General features: G+C 41.7%; 1 protein-coding gene across 4 annotated transcripts in view; it reads left to right on the top strand.

Annotated features, from left to right (window-relative positions):
* mast2 (microtubule associated serine/threonine kinase 2) overlaps nt 1–19,796 on the top strand; it is a 240,637-nt gene that overhangs the window by 90,760 nt on the left and 130,081 nt on the right. Inside the window, exon 1 of one of the 4 annotated variants that reach the window (XM_034179344.1) lies at nt 19,636–19,749. The exons of the other annotated variants lie outside the window; for them this stretch is intronic. Coding sequence (XP_034035235.1) covers nt 19,711–19,749 — 39 coding nt within the window. The 5' untranslated portion in view covers nt 19,636–19,710. Of the gene's footprint in view, nt 1–19,635; nt 19,750–19,796 lie in introns of those variants that run through there. 4 annotated transcript variants of the gene reach the window in all.

Raw genomic sequence — 19,796 nt, 5'->3', positions numbered from 1 at the left:
TTTTTCTGCACAGATTGTGTTCAGTGGCTCGCTTCGGTTGGTCAGTGTGTGGCACAGCAGCCAACCAAAGCCTTGTTTATCAACACAAAAAACACTGATCACGTGTGTCAGTCTGATGTTTTGTAAGTTCATGGCCAAAGTGTCTGTATCACTCAGCGTCACAGTCAGTGCTGCTGCAAAGCAAGTTTTAAAAACATATTTCACTCTTCTTTCCTTCAAATGCACACCGTCTGTTTCTGATGCATGGTGCTTGTGATATTACTGCTCAGTCATACAGAGATTTCCACATAAATACATTTTCCTCCGCGTTATATATTTTGCTCATGGTGATGGAGACACTACAGGTGCATAGCCAGGGGGGACGGGGATAACCCCCCCCCCCCCCCCCCACCAAAGGTCTTCTTCTGAAGACAGTTTAAAGACATTTTTCACATAATATCCAATAATAATAAGAAAAGCCTTTATTGTTATTGTGCATAAAACAAAATTTGTCCTCTGCATTTAACCATCCTAATTAGTTACACACAATCTAACCACTAGGGGCAGTGGTCTACCACACTCTGGAGCCCGGTGGACAAATCAAAATGTAGAAAGGTTGCCTTGATCATGGGGAGAGAAAGGAGCTGACCCTAAATAATCATGCTTGTCGTGAATAATAATGACAATTAATGTATTTTTAACAATAAAACAGCATTCAGTCAGTATTACTGAGTGTCCTAATTTTACTACTGCAATGCTGCACTAAGTGGAATTAATGAGTCACGTAAAAATAAAATCTGTTCACTGAAATTTTTCAAAGTAAATAAATAGTTTTCTCATGCCAAGAATGCGTCAGTATTTCAAATATAAAATGTCATACATGTACTTTAATTAATATTTTTTGATAGTTTTGTATCTAAAAGATTATATTGTTGCACTCTTAAAATGAACTGATGCAGCTGCACAGTTTCAGATTGTTTTTCAGGATGCATGGATGAGATTTTTCCGCGGATCCGCGGATTTCCACAGATTTGACAGTCCCGGGGGTCGATTTTGTGAAACGTCCAAATCCGTTGAGAAAATTTTAGGGGGGGGGAAGAATGCAAAAAAAATTGCCAGGAGTACCTTTGTTTAATAACATTTGTCTATTCAGAACACTGAGTGGTCTTTGTTATCGCCGATGCAGCAAGTTCGATCAGTCCATCAGTCAGCCGAACGCGGAAGTAACGCTGTGCTGATCAGTGACCAGTATGAAGTAGGTGCACAATGAGCATGTAGTGTAAGGGAGGCAACTGTGTAGTCTTTCAACTTCCAATACTCAATAGTTTCCCTCCAACAAATCATAAAAACCGAGAAGATATCGAAGTGCAGTCGAAGCTATTACTTACGCACGTTTTCATTGGTTATTACAAAGCTTATGACCAATCAGCGCAAAGGTTATATATGCGTTTCTCCCGCCCTTTCCTTTCTCTTGCCCTTACATGTATGTTTGTTGACAAGTGTGCCATGCTGAAAGTGGAGAATGCTGAAAATCAAGTAAGTCTAGTTATGAAAAAATATTTTGGTCACAAAAATACACATGTACAGTAGATGGTCTTAGTAAGGGTTTACAGTTTGAATTATAGATATGAACACCTGGCATTTATAGTAGTTTTTAATATCATTTTAGTGCAATTTACATGTTTTAAAACAGCAAAAATGCCTGCGGCCCCTGGACCCTGGCTTATTTTCCTCTGAAAATCGAATTTCCCAATCTCATCCCTGAGGATGTGGTCTTCCTCCTCCTTCAAACACTGTCCAGTCCTCTCCTGGCTGAAGTAATCCAATTTGGACTTTATCTCCCATCTCTGACTGTATGGAGAAAATTAAATTGTTTTCCATTGCTCTCGCTCTCTCTGTCGCTGTCTCTATCTTTGTCTCTCCGTCTCTCATATCTGTCCATCTTTGTTGTTTCTTCATCTTTCTTTTTTTTGTCTGACATCACAAACAATTTATGCCTCTCTGGTCATCTTCTGGGGCAGTAAACATGCACTCTGGGGGAAAAAAATAAAATATTGATAGTTTAACATTCAACAACTCAAATGTTAGAATATGTTAGATGTTCCGGCTGAGAGTCACCATGTTCTTATCGATGTGTTATTTTAAGACCTAACCCACAGTGGTTTCTGGTCCATATCAGAAGGAATTCATTCATTTTTCCCTGAACTACAAACTGTGTTGGACCTGTACAGCAAAAATATAGATGAAAGGGTGAGTGAGTTAGTTCATCCCAGCCAGCATTCTGTAAGCGGTAACTCAGAAATGGCAAAAGCTACCATCTTGTAACTCACCACGTTAATAGAGCTGGACTTGGAAAACGTAGGAAAATTATGTGTATATATTGATTCCATGTTTTTCAATTTTTTAAAAGTAACTTATTAAAGAAATTCATCTTAACTTTTATGTCCCGCTACACATTGTGATGTTGTACATTTGCTGTCCAGAAAGTAGATTTCAAGTGTCTTTTCTGTCCTGGTTGAGTTGTCATGTTGAATTTTTCTCCTCTTCGAATTCGTCTCTGTCGTCTTTATAAAGCCCGTGGTCTCACACACAGAAACTCAACCAAGATGTTTTTCTGACCAGTATTGATCTGTAATAAGCAGTTTTATTGAAAATCAATCGGTGCTGCTTTTGTCTGGTTTTACGTCCTGACTCGTAAAAACGTTGAAACACATTTTTCTAGAACTTGGAGTCAATGAAAGCAACTACATTTGTCATTTGTGTCATCATGTTTTGTGGGACGATACAATCAGAAAGCAGTGAAGAAGAAGTTTGACTCTGCAGGTTGTCGTCTTTTGTCCTAAACGCTCGCTCTGTGTGTGAAGCTTGTTCAGGCTGACTCAGCGTTTTCTTATCGTCCCCTTGGAGGAGGAAAAGCTTGATGCATGTCCTCTTTAAACCCTCCTTCCTTCCTTCCTTTCCTCGCTCCTCGTCCTCTCTCCGGCTTTGATCCACTCTCACAGTCGGATCTCTGCATTACTGAAAATGGGAACGTGTTCTCCTCCACTTGGCTCTCAGCGACGGCCTGCAAGGCCTTATCCAAGGTTACATCTGCGATTGAATGTAAATGTCTTTTATATTATTGATGCAGTGAAACAGATGGAGAGAAAAAAGAGGCAGTTTACTGTTGATGCTTTGAAATATTAAAATGAGAAGAAATTGGACCAAAATTATTTTTTTCCCTTCTGATTATATAAATATGACAGCGATCAACATTCAGATCCATTAAAGGATCTCTTGTTTTCACGGCTAGCAGGGTTTTGCATTTGTGACTTGATGTAAATGTGTTACATCGCTGTAATTGTTGTCATGGTAATCCCTCGGCGGCGAGGAAGATCGTCTCTTGATCGATTCCCAGATGGGATATCTCCATCCAGGGCCGATCCAGAGATGCCTGTGTGTGGGCTTGTTTTTCATATGGGAATGTCGTTGCACGCTAACAAACACATGGCTCTTGTTCGATACTCAGCCTGGTCTGATCTGATGGCTGGGAAATCAATCAATCAATCAATCAACTTTTTTCTTGTATAGCGCCAAATCACAACAAACAGTTGCCCCAAGGCGCTCCACATTGCAAGGCAAGGCCATACAATAATTATGAAACAGTCTACGTCTAAAGCAACATAACCAAGGGATGGTCCAGGGTCACCCGATCCAGCCCTAACTATAAGCCTTAGCGAAAAGGAAAGTTTTAAGCCTAATCTTAAAAGTAGAGAGGGTATCTGTCTCCCTGATCTGAATTGGGAGCTGGTTCCACAGGAGAGGAGCCTGAAAGCTGAAGGCTCTGCCTCCCATTCTACTCTTACAAACCCTAGGAACTACAAGTAAGCCCGCAGTCTGAGAGCGAAGCGCTCTAATGGGGTAATATGGTACTATGAGGTCCCTAAGATAAGATGGGACCTGATTATTCAAAACCTTATAAGTAAGAAGAAGAATTTTAAATTCTATTCTAGCATTAACAGGAAGCCAATGAAGGGAGGCCAACACGGGTGAGATATGCTCTCTCCTGCTAGTCCCCGTCAGTACTCTAGCTGCAGCATTCTGAACCAACTGAAGGCTTTTTAGGGAACTTTTAGGACAACCTGATAATAATGAATTACAATAGTCCAGCCTAGAGGAAACAAATGCATGAATTAGTTTTTCAGCATCACTCTGAGACAAGACCTTTCTGATTTTAGAGATATTGCGTAAATGCAAAAAGGCAGTCCTACATATTTGTTTAATATGCGCTTTGAATGACATATCCTGATCAAAAATAACTCCAAGATTTCTCACAGTATTACTAGAGATCAGGGAAATGCCATCCAGAGTAACGATCTGGTTAGACACCATGCTTCTAAGATTTGTGGGGCCAAGTACAATAACTTCAGTTTTATCTGAGTTTAAAAGCAGGAAATTAGAGGTCATCCATGTCTTTATGTCTGTAAGACAATCCTGCAGTTTAGCTAATTGGTGCGTATCCTCTGGCTTCATGGATAGATAAAGCTGGGTATCATCTGCGTAACAATGAAAATTTAAGCAATACCGTCTAATAATACTGCCCAAGGGAAGCATGTATAAAGTGAATAAAATTGGTCCTAGCACAGAACCTTGTGGAACTCCATAATTAACTTTAGTCTGTGAAGAAGATTCCCCATTTACATGAACAAACTGTAATCTATTAGACAAATATGATTCAAACCACCGCAGCGCAATGCCTTTAATACCTATGACATGCTCTAATCTCTGTAATAAAATTTTATGGTCAACAGTATCAAAAGCAGCACGGAGGTCCAACAGAACAAGCACAGAGATAAGTCCACTGTCCGAAGCCATAAGAAGATCATTTGTAACCTTCACTAATGCTGTTTCTGTACTATGATGAATTCTAAAACCTGACTGAAACTCTTCAAATAGACCATTCCTCTGCAGGTGATCAGTTAGCTGTTTTACAACTACCCTCTCAAGAATCTTTGAGAGAAAAGGAAGGTTGGAGATTGGCCTATAATTAGCTAAGATAGCTGGGTCAAGTGATGGCTTTTTAAGTAATGGTTTAATTACTGCCACCTTAAAGGCCTGTGGTACATAACCAACTAACAAAGATAGATTGATCATATTTAAGATTGAAGCATTAAATAATGGTAGGACTTCCTTGAGCAGCCTGGCAGGAATGGGGTCTAATAAGCATGTTGATGGTTTGGATGAAGTAACTAATGAAAATAACTCAGACAGAACAATCGGAGAGAAAGAGTCTAACCAAATACCGGCATCACTGAAAGCAGCCAAAGATAACGATACATCTTTGGGATGGTTATGAGTAATTTTTTCTCTAATAGTCAAAATTTTGTTAGCAAAGAAAGTCATGAAGTCATTACTAGTTAAAGTTAATGGAATACTCAGCTCAATAGAGCTCTGACTCTTTGTCAGCCTGGCTACAGTGCTGAAAAGAAACCTGGGGTTGTTCTTATTTTCTTCAATTAGTGATGAGTAGAAAGATGTCCTAGCTTCACGAAGGGCTTTCTTATAGAGCAACAAACTCTTTTTCCAGGCTAAGTGAAGATCTTCTAAATTAGTGAGACGCCATTTCCTCTCCAACTTACGGGTTATCTGCTTTAAGCTACGAGTTTGTGAGTTATACCACGGAGTCAGACACTTCTGATTTAAAGCTCTCTTTTTCAGAGGAGCTACAGCATCCAAAGTTGTCTTCAATGAGGATGTAAAACTATTGACAAGATACTCTAACTCCCTTACAGAGTTTAGGTAGCTACTCTGCTCTGTGTTGGTATATGTGTTGGTTAGTTCCCCCCTGGCAGACCCCGTGCAGTCGGGAAGGCAGGCTGACTGGGTGACTGTGAGGAGGAAGCGTAGCCCTAAACAGAAGCCCCGTGTACACCGTCAACCCGTTCACATCTCTAACCGTTTTTCCCCACTCGACGATACACTCGCCGAGGATCAAACTCTGGTTATTGGCGACTCTGTTTTGAGAAATGTGAAGTTAGCGACACCAGCAACCATTGTCAATTGTCTTCCGGGGGCCAGAGCAGGCGACATCGAAGGACATTTGAAATTGCTGGCTAAGGCTAAGCGTAAATTTGGTAAGATTGTAATTCACGTCGGCAGTAATGACACTCGGTTACGCCAATCGGAGGTCACTAAAATTAACATTGAATCGGTGTGTAACTTTGCAAAAACAATGTCGGACTCTGTTGTTTTCTCTGGGCCCCTCCCCAATCAGACCGGGAGTGACATGTTTAGCCGCATGTTCTCCTTGAATTGCTGGCTGTCTGAGTGGTGTCCAAAAAATGAGGTGGGCTTCATTGATAATTGGCAAAGCTTCTGGGGAAAACCTGGTCTTGTTAGGAGAGACGGCATCCATCCCACTTTAGAGGGAGCAGCTCTCATTTCTAGAAATCTGGCCAATTTTTTGGGATCCTCCAAACTGTGACTGTCTAGCGTTGGGACCAGGAGGCAGAGCTGTGGTCTTATACACCTCTCTGCAGCTTCTCTCCCCCTGCCATCCCCTCATTACCCCATCCCCGTAGAGACGGTGCCTGCTTCCAGACCACCAATAACCAGCAAAAATCTATTTAAGCAAAAAAATTAAAAAAGAAAAAATAATATAGCACCTTCAACTGCACCACAGACTAAAACAGTTAAATGTGGTCTATTAAACATTGGGTCTCTCTCTTCTAAGTCCCTGTTGGTAAATGATATAATAATTGATCAACGTATTGATTTATTCTGCCTAACAGAAACCTGGTTACAGCAGGATGAATATGTTAGTTTAAATGAGTCAACACCCCCGAGTCACACTAACTGTCAGAATGCTCGTAGTACCGGCCGGGGCGGAGGATTAGCAGCAATCTTCCATTCCAGCTTATTAATTAATCAAAAACCTAGACAGAGCTTTAATTCATTTGAAAGCTTGTCTCTTAGTCTTTTCCATCCAAATTGGAAGTCCCAAAAACCAGTTTTATTTGTTATTATCTATCGTCCACCTGGTTGTTACTGTGAGTTTCTCTGTGAATTTTCAGACCTTCTGTCTGACTTAGTGCTTAGCTCAGATAAGATACTTATAGTGGGCGATTTTAACATCCACACAGATGCTGAGAATGACAGCCTCAACACTGCATTTAATCTATTATTAGACTCTAATTATAGTCTATTAGACTATTTGTCTAATAGATTACAATTTGTTCATGTAAATGGGGAATCTTCTTCACAGACTAAAGTTAATTATGGAGTTCCACAAGGTTCTGTGCTAGGACCAATTTTATTCACTTTATACATGCCTCCCTTAGGCAGTATTATTAGACGGTATTGCTTAAATTTTCATTGTTACGCAGATGATACCCAGCTTTATCTATCCATGAAGCCAGAGGACACACACCAATTAGCTAAACTGCAGGATTGTCTTACAGACATAAAGACATGGATGACCTCTAATTTCCTGCTTTTAAACTCAGATAAAACTGAAGTTATTGTACTTGGCCCCACAAATCTTAGAAACATGGTGTCTAACCAGATCCTTACTCTGGATGGCATTACCCTGACCTCTAGTAATACTGTGAGAAATCTTGGAGTCATTTTTGATCAGGATATGTCATTCAAAGCGCATATTAAACAAATATGTAGGACTGCCTTTTTGCATTTACGCAATATCTCTAAAATCAGAAAGGTCTTGTCTCAGAGTGATGCTGAAAAACTAATTCATGCATTTATTTCCTCTAGGCTGGACTATTGTAATTCATTATTATCAGGTTGTCCTAAAAGTTCCCTAAAAAGCCTTCAGTTAATTCAAAATGCTGCAGCTAGAGTACTGACGGGGACTAGAAGGAGAGAGCATATCTCACCCATATTGGCCTCTCTTCATTGGCTTCCTGTTAATTCTAGAATAGAATTTAAAATTCTTCTTCTTACTTATAAGGTTTTGAATAATCAGGTCCCATCTTATCTTAGGGACCTCGTAGTACCATATCACCCCAATAGAGCGCTTCGCTCTCAGACTGCAGGCTTACTTGTAGTTCCTAGGGTTTGTAAGAGTAGAATGGGAGGCAGAGCCTTCAGCTTTCAGGCTCCTCTCCTGTGGAACCAGCTCCCAATTCAGATCAGGGAGACAGACACCCTCTCTACTTTTAAGATTAGGCTTAAAACTTTCCTTTTTGCTAAAGCTTATAGTTAGGGCTGGATCAGGTGACCCTGAACCATCCCTTAGTTATGCTGCTATAGACGTAGACTGCTGGGGGGTTCCCATGATGCACTGTTTCTTTCTCTTTTTGCTCTGTATGCACCACTCTGCATTTAATCATTAGTGATCGATCTCTGCTCCCCTCCACAGCATGTCTTTTTCCTGGTTCTCTCCCTCAGCCCCAACCAGTCCCAGCAGAAGACTGCCCCTCCCTGAGCCTGGTTCTGCTGGAGGTTTCTTCCTGTTAAAAGGGAGTTTTTCCTTCCCACTGTAGCCAAGTGCTTGCTCACAGGGGGTCGTTTTGACCGTTGGGGTTTTACATAATTATTGTATGGCCTTGCCTTACAATATAAAGCGCCTTGGGGCAACTGTTTGTTGTGATTTGGCGCTATATAAAAAAATTGATTGATTGATTGATTGACTCTATTGGCTTTGTTCAAAAAGTAAATGAGTCCACCCACCACTTTAATCATATCTTAGATCTTGTTTTGACTTATGGTATGGAAATAGAAGACTTAACAGTATTCCCTGAAAACTCCCTTCTGTCTGATCATTTTTTAATAACATTTACATTTACCCTGATGGACTACCCTGCAGTGGGGAATAAGTTTCATTACACTAGAAGTCTTTCAGAAAGCGCTGTAACTAGGTTTAAGGATATGATTCCTTCTTTATGTTCTCTATTGTCATATACCAACACAGAGCAGAGTAGCTACCTAAACTCTGTAAGAGAGTTAGAGTATCTCGTCAATAGTTTTACATCCTCATTGAAGACAACTTTGGATGCTGTAGCTCCTCTGAAAAAGAGAGCTTTAAATCAGAAGTGTCTGACTCCGTGGTATAACTCACAAACTCGTAGCTTAAAGCAGATAACCCGTAAGTTGGAGAGGAAATGGCGTCTCACTAATTTAGAAGATCTTCACTTAGCCTGGAAAAAGAGTTTGTTGCTCTATAAAAAAGCCCTCCGTAAAGCTAGGACATCTTTCTACTCATCACTAATTGAAGAAAATAAGAACAACCTCAGGTTCTTTTCAGCACTGTAGCCAGGCTGACAAAGAGTCAGAGCTCTATTGAGCTGAGTATTCCATTAACTTTAACTAGTAATGACTTCATGACTTTCTTTGCTAACAAAATTTTGACTATTAGAGAAAAAATTACTCATAACCATCCCAAAGATGTATCGTTATCTTTGGCTGCTTTCAGTGATGCCGGTATTTGGTTAGACTCTTTCTCTCCGATTGTTCTGTCTGAGTTATTTTCATTAGTTACTTCATCCAAACCATCAACATGTTTATTAGACCCCATTCCTGCCAGGCTGCTTAAGGAAGTCCTACCATTATTTAATGCTTCAATCTTAAATATGATCAACTTATCTTTGTTAGTTGGCTATGTACCACAGGCTTTTAAGGTGGCAGTAATTAAACCATTACTTAAAAAGCCATCACTTGACCCAGCTATTTTAGCTAATTATAGGCCAATCTCCAACCTTCCTTTTCTCTCAAAGATTCTTGAGAGGGTAGTTGTAAAATAGCTAACTGATCACCTGCAGAGGAATGGTCTATTTGAAGAGGTTCAGTCAGGTTTTAGAATTCATCATAGTACAGAAACAGCATTAGTGAAGGTTACAAATGGTCTTCTTATGGCTTCGGACAGTGGACTTATCTCTGTGCTTGTTCTGTTGGACCTCAGTGCTGCTTTTGATACTGTTGACCATAAAATTTTATTACAGAGATTAGAGCATGTCATAGGTATTAAAGGCACTGCGCTGCGGTGGTTTGAATCATATTTGTCTAATAGATTACAGTTTGTTCATGTAAATGGGGAATCGTCTTCACAGACTAAAGTTAATTATGGAGTTCCACAAGGTTCTGTGCTAGGACCAATTTTATTCACTTTATACATGCTTCCCTTAGGCAGTATTATTAGACGGTATTGCTTAAATTTTCATTGTTACGCAGATGATACCCAGCTTTATCTATCCATGAAGCCAGAGGACACACACCAATTAGCTAAACTGCAGGATTGTCTTACAGACATAAAGACATGGATGACCTCTAATTTCCTGCTTTTAAACTCAGATAAAACTGAAGTTATTGTACTTGGCCCCACAAATCTTAGAAGCATGGTGTCTAACCAGATCTTTACTCTGGATGGCATTTCCCTGACCTCTAGTAATACTGTGAGAAATCTTGGAGTCATTTTTGATCAGGATATGTCATTCAAAGCGCATATTAAACAAATATGTAGGACTGCCTTTTTGCATTTACGCAATATCTCTAAAATCAGAAAGGTCTTGTCTCAGAGTGATGCTGAAAAACTAATTCATGCATTTATTTCCTCTAGGCTGGACTATTGTAATTCTTTATTATCAGGTTGTCCTAAAAGTTCCCTAAAAAGCCTTCAGTTGATTCAAAATGCTGCAGCTAGAGTACTGACGGGGACTAGCAGGAGAGAGCATATCTCACCCGTGTTGGCCTCTCTTCATTGGCTTCCTGTTAATTCTAGAATAGAATTTAAAATTCTTCTTCTTACTTATAAGGTTTTGAATAATCAGGTCCCATCTTATCTTAGGGACCTCGTAGTACCATATCACCCTAATAGAGCGCTTCGCTCTCAGACTGCAGGCTTACTTGTAGTTCCTAGGGTTTGTAAGAGTAGAATGGGAGGCAGAGCCTTCAGCTTTCAGGCTCCTCTCCTGTGGAACCAGCTCCCAATTCAGATCAGGGAGACAGACACCCTCTCTACTTTTAAGATTAGGCTTAAAACTTTCCTTTTCGCTAAGGCTTATAGTTAGGGCTGGATCGGGTGACCCTGGACTATCCCTTGGTTATGCTGCTTTAGACGTAGACTGTGGGGGGGTTCCCATGATGCACTGTTTCTTTCTCTTTTTGCTCTGTATGCATCACTCCGCATTTAATCATTAGTGATCGATCTCTGCCCCCCTCCACAGCATGTCTTTTTCCTGGTTCTTTCCCTCAGCCCCAACCAGTCTCAGCAGAAGACTGCCCCTCCCTGAGCCTGGTTCTGCTGGAGGTTTCTTCCTGTTAAGAGGGAGTTTTTCCTTCCCACTGTTGCCAAGTGCTTGCTCACAGGGGGTCGTTTTGACCGTTGGGGTTTTTCATAATTATTGTATGGCCTTGCCTTACAATATAAAGCGCCTTGGGGCAACTGTTTGTTGTGATTTGGCGCTATATAAAAAAAAAGTTGATTGAGTTGAAATTGTAATATTTCTTACATTTATTTGTGTTTATATATTAATAATCTAATGATTATTATATACAATTTTAGAGAAAGAGACAAAAAGAAATAGATCACTGTGCCAAGGAGGGAATCTCTTTAGGGTCAGTGACCCTATGGCCTTGTTTAGAGAAGTGTTTCATAAATGTTAAAAAATTCATATATTTGCAGTTTAGTTGAATAATAAACTGAATTTTGTCTCTTATTTGTTTTTGTCTATAAGCACATGCAATATCAATATCAGTGCTCAGATGACAGTAGCTTCTGGGAAAGGTGCAAGTTGCAATAAACTGTGATGCCAAGTGCTAAGGATACATGCTATCCGGTCACAGCAGATGAAACTTTTTTTACTACTGAGCAAACATCATCGTTAGACTTTTTTAGGTTCAATGATTCCACGGCGTGTAGATGTTATGGCGTCAGTGACCCCACGGCCTTGGCAGAGGTTTGCACTCTGAGTGCTTCTAGTTTTAAAATTTGTTTTAACATTATTTTTCAATGATTAAATCATGGAGCGATACTGCTTGGCTCCAGCTTACACTACAAGATTTCATTTCCACTGAAGATCATTTGTTAGGAACAGACCTGTCACTCCCACCTGACTGCAAATATTTTTTTATCCTTGACTTCAAATACTGTACTTGTGTGTGTGTGTGTGTGTGTGTGTGTGTGTGTGTGTGTTGGCGGGGGGGGGGGGGTTAGATCTATAGGAGCCATTTTCCTTGTATCCAGAGAGAGTTTAGCATTATGATTTCATGTTTGTTGTGATATTGTGATATTAAGTTTTTGCAACGATTATGATGAATTGAAAAATTTGGAAGTGGTTCTTGATTCCCGTCTTGACGTACTGAACAGCGTTTGAACATTATTAAAGTTTACAGTGTAAAAATAGACTCATCTTGTTAATCAGTTATCATTTTAACATCAGGTTTGCAAGCTGTCTCAAAGGCCAAAACCTTTCCTGACTGACTTTGTTTTATTTTATTTTTTAAAATGGGATCATGTTTCTTTTTTCAGCTTGTGCAGCTTTGGTCTGGTTGTGTCCAGCTTTGGTCTGGTTGTGTCCTGGAGTGGCTGCAAACTAAATTGCAGCTTCCTCTCCGCTCAGATCCGGTTATTATCTGATTCGCTCTTGTAGTTACTCGGGTTGAACATGTAAGGCTTCGGCCTCGGTGGCTCCTTTGGCGCCGAGCTAGTGAGCGAGCCGCAGTCAGACAGATGTCCAGCTGGACAAGGGACAAAGCAGCGCGGCGTGACGGCTCTTCAGAGTACACAAACCGCTTCATGGCTCGTCCATCGTCACACAATGAAAAGGAGCGAGTCATCTGGCATGAGAGCGTCATTTCATTCATCTGTGTGTGTAACGTTCCAGTCATGCTTCCCCATCGCTCATCCAGTTTGGTCCACGTGCACGCCCGTACTCTGGTCCCAGTCAACAGTCTGTAATTAAACAGACTGTAAAGAGACGGAATAATAAACTGCTTTTGTTTGGATGGCACGTTTTCTGCAACAAACAGCTCCCAGTGCCGGTTTCTCTGTGTGAACATTCCTGTCTGGTTGACCTTTGACCTTTTCTCTCATTAACACAGAGCCTCTGAGGAGGAGGAGTTCCACGTGACTGGATCTGGATTCTGCTCACACAATGTGAGGCGTTCATGAACACTTAGTACGAAACCAGCTGGTTCATCAGTCTGAACGTCCTTCATCTCTGAAGGAGTCATCATGCGGGACCACCTGCACCTCCTCCTCCCCGTCATGTCCTCCTCCTCCTGTAGGAGGCTGTGAGCGCCTCCTCGTACCGCCTCCTTACCTTCGTATCCTCCTTTTCTTTTCTCTCTTTATTTTGGAGGAAGCTCACCTGCTAAAAATAGCGTCCTAGTTTTCATCAAACCCACACTGGTCTAAATAATCTGCTTCTGTCGTCTTCATAAAGCAGACAAGTTAATGACAGTGAGGAGTCCCAGACGGAGACAGACTTCATTGTGACTTATTTCAATTAATCAGTTCATATTTAGTCTATATAATCTCACATAACTGAAAACAAACACCAGTTGCTGCAGCTCTTGTTGGTGTTTGTGAAATGTTTGTTGTTTTTTGTTTTTTCTCATTGCAAAATTACAAAATTCAAAACATTAAAATTTTTACCTTTTTGAAAGTTAAAATCAAACTTCCTTCCTAATTTGCTGAAAGTAAAGGATTTGTTACCACTGGTTTCACACCAGGTTTTGACTGTTAAAAAAACCCAAAACATTATTTTGGTTTAAAGTGGTTTAAAATATGTCCAGAGAGTCTTACAGCAGTTTGATCCGCTCTGTCTTTGATGACTTTGAACAGTCGTGTCATGTGGAGGGTTTGCAGCCAGGCAGACGTTGGCTGTTTAATAGCTTCAGTTTAGGATTTGAACCCAACACAGACTCCTCTTCTGGAAAACTGAAGTCACAAGGTTTTTCATTTGTGAAGAGATTTGGTTTGTCTGTCGGACTTGTTCTTGTATTTTCATAGTGGTGGAGGAGCAGTTGATATCTGTGCTGTAACGTCTGATCTCAGTGACCTTTGAACTTGTTTTCCAGAATGTATGTAGGTCATGACCAAGCACCAAAACTCGAGTTTGTATTTTCACCCCAACCACGAAGTGCAGTTCCTTGACTGGACACTTGAGATTGGCTTCAAAATGGGTCACATTCCCATTTTAAAACTTCCGACATTCGAGCAGAAATAAACATGTTTACAGCCCGGTACAAAGAAATGGTTTTGGTCTCTGCAGATGGTTTCTTCCTCCATGACAACTGCATATACGAGGTCTGTCCATAAAGTATAGGTCCTTTTTATTTTTTTCAAAACCTATATGGATTTCATTCATATGTTTTTATGTCAGACATGCTTGAACCCTCGTGCGCATGCGTGAGTTTTTCCACACCTGTCGGTGACGTCATTCGCCTGTGAGCACTCCTTGTGGGAGGAGTCGTCCAGCCCCTCGTCAGAATTCCTTTGTCTGAGAAGTTGCTGAGAGACTGGCGCTTTGTTTGATCAAAATTTTTTCTAAACCTGTGAGACACATCGAAGTGGACATGGTTCGAAAAATTAAGCTGGTTTTCAGTGAAAATTTTAACGGCTGATGAGAGATTTTGAGGTGATACTGTCGCTTTAAGGACTTCCCACGGTGCGAGACATCATGCAGCGCTCTCAGGCGCCGTTGTCAGCCTGTTTCAAGCTGAAAACTTCCACATTTCAGGCTCTGTTGACCCAGGAAGTCGTCAGAGAACTTTCAGAAGAAGTCGGCATGAGGAGTTTATTCGGACATTCCGCTGTTAACGGACATTTTGTAATGAAAGAACGTGCGGGCAGAGTCGCATGTCGGGCCGGACCCGACCACGGGGGGGGTCGCGACAGGAAAAACACCTCCGTTGGAAACCTTAACGGACAAGTTGGAACATGCCCAAGCTGTTAAACAATTTCTCAGTTACTCACTTGTTGAAAGCCATCAAAAGCCGCCTGAATTTTACAAATGGTTTTCAACACAGAGGTGTTTTTCCTGTCACGGCGCACACAGATTCGCAGAGTCGTCACGGAAACAACTCGCCGAATTTGCGCGCACGTCTTTCATTAAAAAATGTCCTTAAACAGTGGAATGTCTGAATCTTCTCTTCTCTCACGACATCCTGGGTGAATTAAACCTTAAATTAGAATGTTTTCAGGTCGAAACAGGCTGACGACGGCGCCTGGAAGCGCTGCGCGACGTCCCGCTCTGTGGGAAGTCCTTACACCGACAGAAACACCCCATAATCTCTCATCAGCCGTTAAACTTTTCACCGAAAACCAGCTTAATTTCTCGAATAGTGTCCACTCGGATATTCCTCACAGGTCCAGAAAAAATGTTGATAAAGCAGCGCACGCCGTCCGCAGCAGCTATTCAGACAAAGAGATTCCGACGGGCGGGGTGGAACACTCCTCACTCAAGGCCTGCCCACAGGCAAATGACGTCACCGACACGTGAAAAAACTCACGCATGCGCACGAGGGTTCAAGCTTGTCTGACGTAAAAACATATCAATCAAATCCATTTAGTTTTTGAAAAAAATAAAAAGGACCACTTTTTTCATCACAGACCTCGTGTGTGTGTGTGTATATATATATATATATATATATATATATATATATATATATATATATATATATATATATATATATATATATATATATATATATATATATATATATATATATATATATATATATATATATATATATATATATATACACACACACACTTTTTTTTTTTGTGGGTGTGGTTCCTTTGAGTGACATTGGTTGTGTCCATTGACTCCTCCTCTCATAGTCTCTAAATTAAATGGAGCCACTTGCTTTTGTGTCTGTTTGGAGTATTTCCCTTTACCAGGCCACATTAACCACCTCTGATTGGGGGATCCCGAGGCGTTCGCAGGCCAGTGTGGAAATATAATCTCTCCACCTAGTCCTGGGTCTTCCCCGGGGTCTCCTCTCGGATGGACGTGCCTGGAACACCTCCTTAGGGAGGCATCCTTACCAGATGTCTGAACCACCTCAGCTGGCTCCTTTCAACATGAAGGAGCAACAACTCTTCTCCGAGCTCCCCACAGATGACCGAACTTCTTACCTTATCTGTAAGATAGACACCAGCCACCCTCCTGAGGAAGCCCATTTCAACCGCTTGTACCTGTGATCTAGTTTGATCTAATTTGCCCCTCACGTGAACAAAACCCCAGGGTACTTGGAACTCCTTCACAGGGCAAGACCTCATTCCCTACCTGGGGTAGCCAATCCATCGGTTTCCTGCATGGCATCAGATTTAGAGGTGCTGATCTTCATCCCAGCCGCTTCACACTCGGCTGTGAACCAATCCAGTGAGTGTTGGAGGTCACAGGCCGATGAAGCCAACAGAACCACATCATCTGCAAAAAGCAGTGATACGACCCTGAGCCTCCCAAACTGGAAACCCTCCTCCCCCCCGACTACACCTCAATATCCTGCCCATGAATATCTAACACAGGATTAGTGACAAGGCCAACCCCCAACCCCCACCAGAAACGGGTCCGACTTACTGCCGAGCACCCGAACACAGCTCTCACTTTGTGAGTACAGAGATTGGATGGTCCTGAGAAGGGACCCTCTCACTCCATACTCCCACAGGACCTCCCACAGTATCTCCCAAGGTACCCGATCATACGTTTTCTGCAAGTCCACAAAACACATGTAGACTGGATGGGCATACTCCCAGGACCCCTGCAGGATCCTTGTGAAAGTCAAGAGCCGGTCGGTTGTTCCACGACCAGGATATACAGCGCATCTGGAAAGTATTTAAAGCGCTTAACTTTTTCCACATTTTATGTTACAGCCTATTCAAAATGGAATCAGTTCATTGTTTTCCTCTCAAAATTCTACTCTCACAACACCCCATAATGACATGAAAATGTATTTAAATTTATTTAATTTATATAGCACCAAATCACAATAACGCTGCCTCATTTTCATCTTTCCCTCAATCCTGACTAGTCTCCCAGTTCCTGCTGCTGAAAAACATCTCCATAGCATGATGCTGCCACCACCATGCTTCACTGTAGGGATGGTGCCTGATTTCCTCCAAACATGATGCCAAAGAGTTCAATCTTTGTCTCATCAGACCAGAGATTTTGTTTCTCCTGGTCTGAGAGTCCTTCAGGTGCCTTTTGTCAAACTCCAGGTGGGCTGCCATGTGCCTTTTACTAAGGAGTGGCTTCCGTCTGGCCACTCTACTATACAGGCCTGATTGGTGGATTGCTGCAGAGATGGTTGTCCTTCTGGAAGGTTTTCCTCTCTGCACAGAGGAATGCTGGAGCTCTGACATTGTGATTATTGGATTCTTGGTCACCTCCGTGACTAAGGTCCTTCTCCCTTGATCGCTCAGTTTAGATGGGCGGCCAGTTCTATGAAGATGATGGAGGCCACTGTGCTCATTGGGACCTTCAAAACAGCACAACTGTTTCTGTACCCTCCCCCAGATTTGTGCCTCGAGACAATCCTGTCTCAGAGGTCTACAGACAATTCCTTTGATTTTATGCTTTGTTGTGTCAACTGTGGGACCTTATATGTAGACAGGTGTATGTCTTTCCAAATCATGTCCAATCAACTGAATTTACCGCAGGTCGACTCTAGTTAAGCTGTAAAGAACATCGCAAGGATGATCAGTGAAAACAGGATTCACCTGAGCTCAATTTTGAGCATCATGGGAAAGCCTGTGAATACTTATGTACTTGTGATTTCTTAGTTTTTTATTTTTCATAAGTTTGCAAAAATAAAATAATAATAATAAAAAAAAACTTTTCACATTGTCATTATGGGGTATTGTGTGTGGAATTTTGAGGAAAAAAATTAATTTAATCCATTTTGGAATAAGACTGTAACATAACAAAATTGAAGTGCTGTGAATACTTTCTGGATGTACTGTATACAGTCTGTGGTCATGACCCTGTCAGGTGTGGGATTGAAGGTGAAGGTCAGATTTTTTTTTGTGTGTGTTTGTTTTTTGGAGGCACATGCAGTTCACTGAGGTTAAGATCAGCATCAAAGGTCACAGTCAGGACACTTTGTAATAAAAAATGGGTTTTCTCCCACACTGTATCATTCAGTGACTTTGGTTCTTTGAATAAATCCTGTTCATGATGATGATCGCTCTGACCCTGACTGACGTTAGAAATAATTTTAGTGTCAAAGTTTTAAGTCCCTGTTTGTAAGTTGCCTTGACTGAGGCAGTCTGATTGCTTTTTAGTTTCATATTAATAATGTTTTTAGTGTTTGTTAATTTGCTGAAGCTGGTTTATGGGACAAATTTTTTTCTTTTCTTTATTACCAAAACCAGGAGGTTAAATATTCTCTGCATCTGTTTTTTTTAATTGTGTCAAATTTATCACTGCTCTCATCATTGAACTCATGATTAATTCATACACACACACACACACACACACACTGAAGTGCACCGCCGTCTATGTTTTGCTGTGAATACACCCTTGTGTTTTTCTAAGAGCGGTGAGGCGGCGCCCTCGCCTTCCTCCATTCATCGCATCTGAAGCCTCTTGCTTGCATGTAATTGGCCGCCTCAGGGAGCCGGAGGGGGAGGAGGGAGGATGTGATGGGAGCGCAGGGGAGGAGTCGGTGCATGTGAACATACTGACACATCCAGAGAGAAAAGAAAGCCAAAACAGATGGGGTCTTTGGGACCTTTGTTGTCCCAACAGAACCTGTTTCCGCTCCGAACTTTGCCAGATCGGGTCCTGCTTTCAGCCAACATCTGGAGATGAGATGAGTGCGGCGAGGGACAGACTCGGACTGGGACTCAACAGTCGTGCAGACGAGTGTGTGGGAGCCGGCGTTATGCAAATGGAATCCGGCCTGGCCCGTTGGCATGGCGATGGATGGAAGGTCCCACCACCAATGGACTGCCACTAACAGACAAACAAGCTGCTGTTGTCCGTCTTGGTATCTGCCTGATGTCCAGCAGCTGTAAGCAGGTTTCATTGTTTCTGGATTTTCTTCTTCTTCACCAGACTGTGCTGACACTTTGAGTCTAAGTGGACGACTTACCTTCACTTACGAGTGGACCTTGTTTAGTTAAGCCAGAGGGCAGCAGGCTGGTGCCTTGGTCCTGTTCTCACACCCCGAGTCCCCACGTCACCATTAAAGTCTGCTGTCGGCTCGCTGTGAATAACAGAGGGACCGGGCTCGCTTTTGGACTGGGAAATGGGAAGAAAGGAGAAGTGAAGGCGGGGTGTGCCCGGTGCTGGACGGACAGATGGATGGATGAAAAATCGACATGTTCCCTGACAAATGAACCCGTAAGTCCTTACAGATGTCCTCTGTGACAGGCTGGGGAAAACAAAAACTTTTTGATGGGACATTCAAAAACCACTGACTGACCTGTAAGCCTTGTTTTATTTTTAAGGAGAAACTCTGTATTATCTGCTGGGACAGTTTCTAAACACAGTCACGTTTTAATAGTCATTGAAATGCCGGCTCTGGACTGGACAAGGACCGGGAGCGAACCAGGCCTGGACCAGTTTTTCCTGGAATATGAACGGATGTACCAGCTGTGAAAAAACGTTGTAGTTTACTGTGCGTCCCGTTTTTTTTTTTGTTTTTTTTTTGGTCCTTGTTGTAAGTTGATGGACAAAGAAACAGAGTGAGCTTTCAGTGATGTAATTCCTCAGTGCAGACGAACCACCTGACTTTGTAACATTTTGAAGAAACCAAGAACGCAAAATTACCCAAACCCTCATTGTCATGGATGATTCCAGTATTCTGAGGCGCCGGGGACTCCAGGTAAGAGCGAGATTTTTAAAAAAAATTTTTTTTATCTTTTCGGATAG

Source organism: Thalassophryne amazonica, chromosome 10 (genome assembly GCF_902500255.1).
Source record: "Thalassophryne amazonica chromosome 10, fThaAma1.1, whole genome shotgun sequence".
NCBI classification, from domain to species: domain Eukaryota; kingdom Metazoa; phylum Chordata; class Actinopteri; order Batrachoidiformes; family Batrachoididae; genus Thalassophryne; species Thalassophryne amazonica.
The sequence above is the reverse complement of the archived record's forward strand: the minus strand, read 5'-3'. Positions and strand labels throughout refer to the sequence as shown.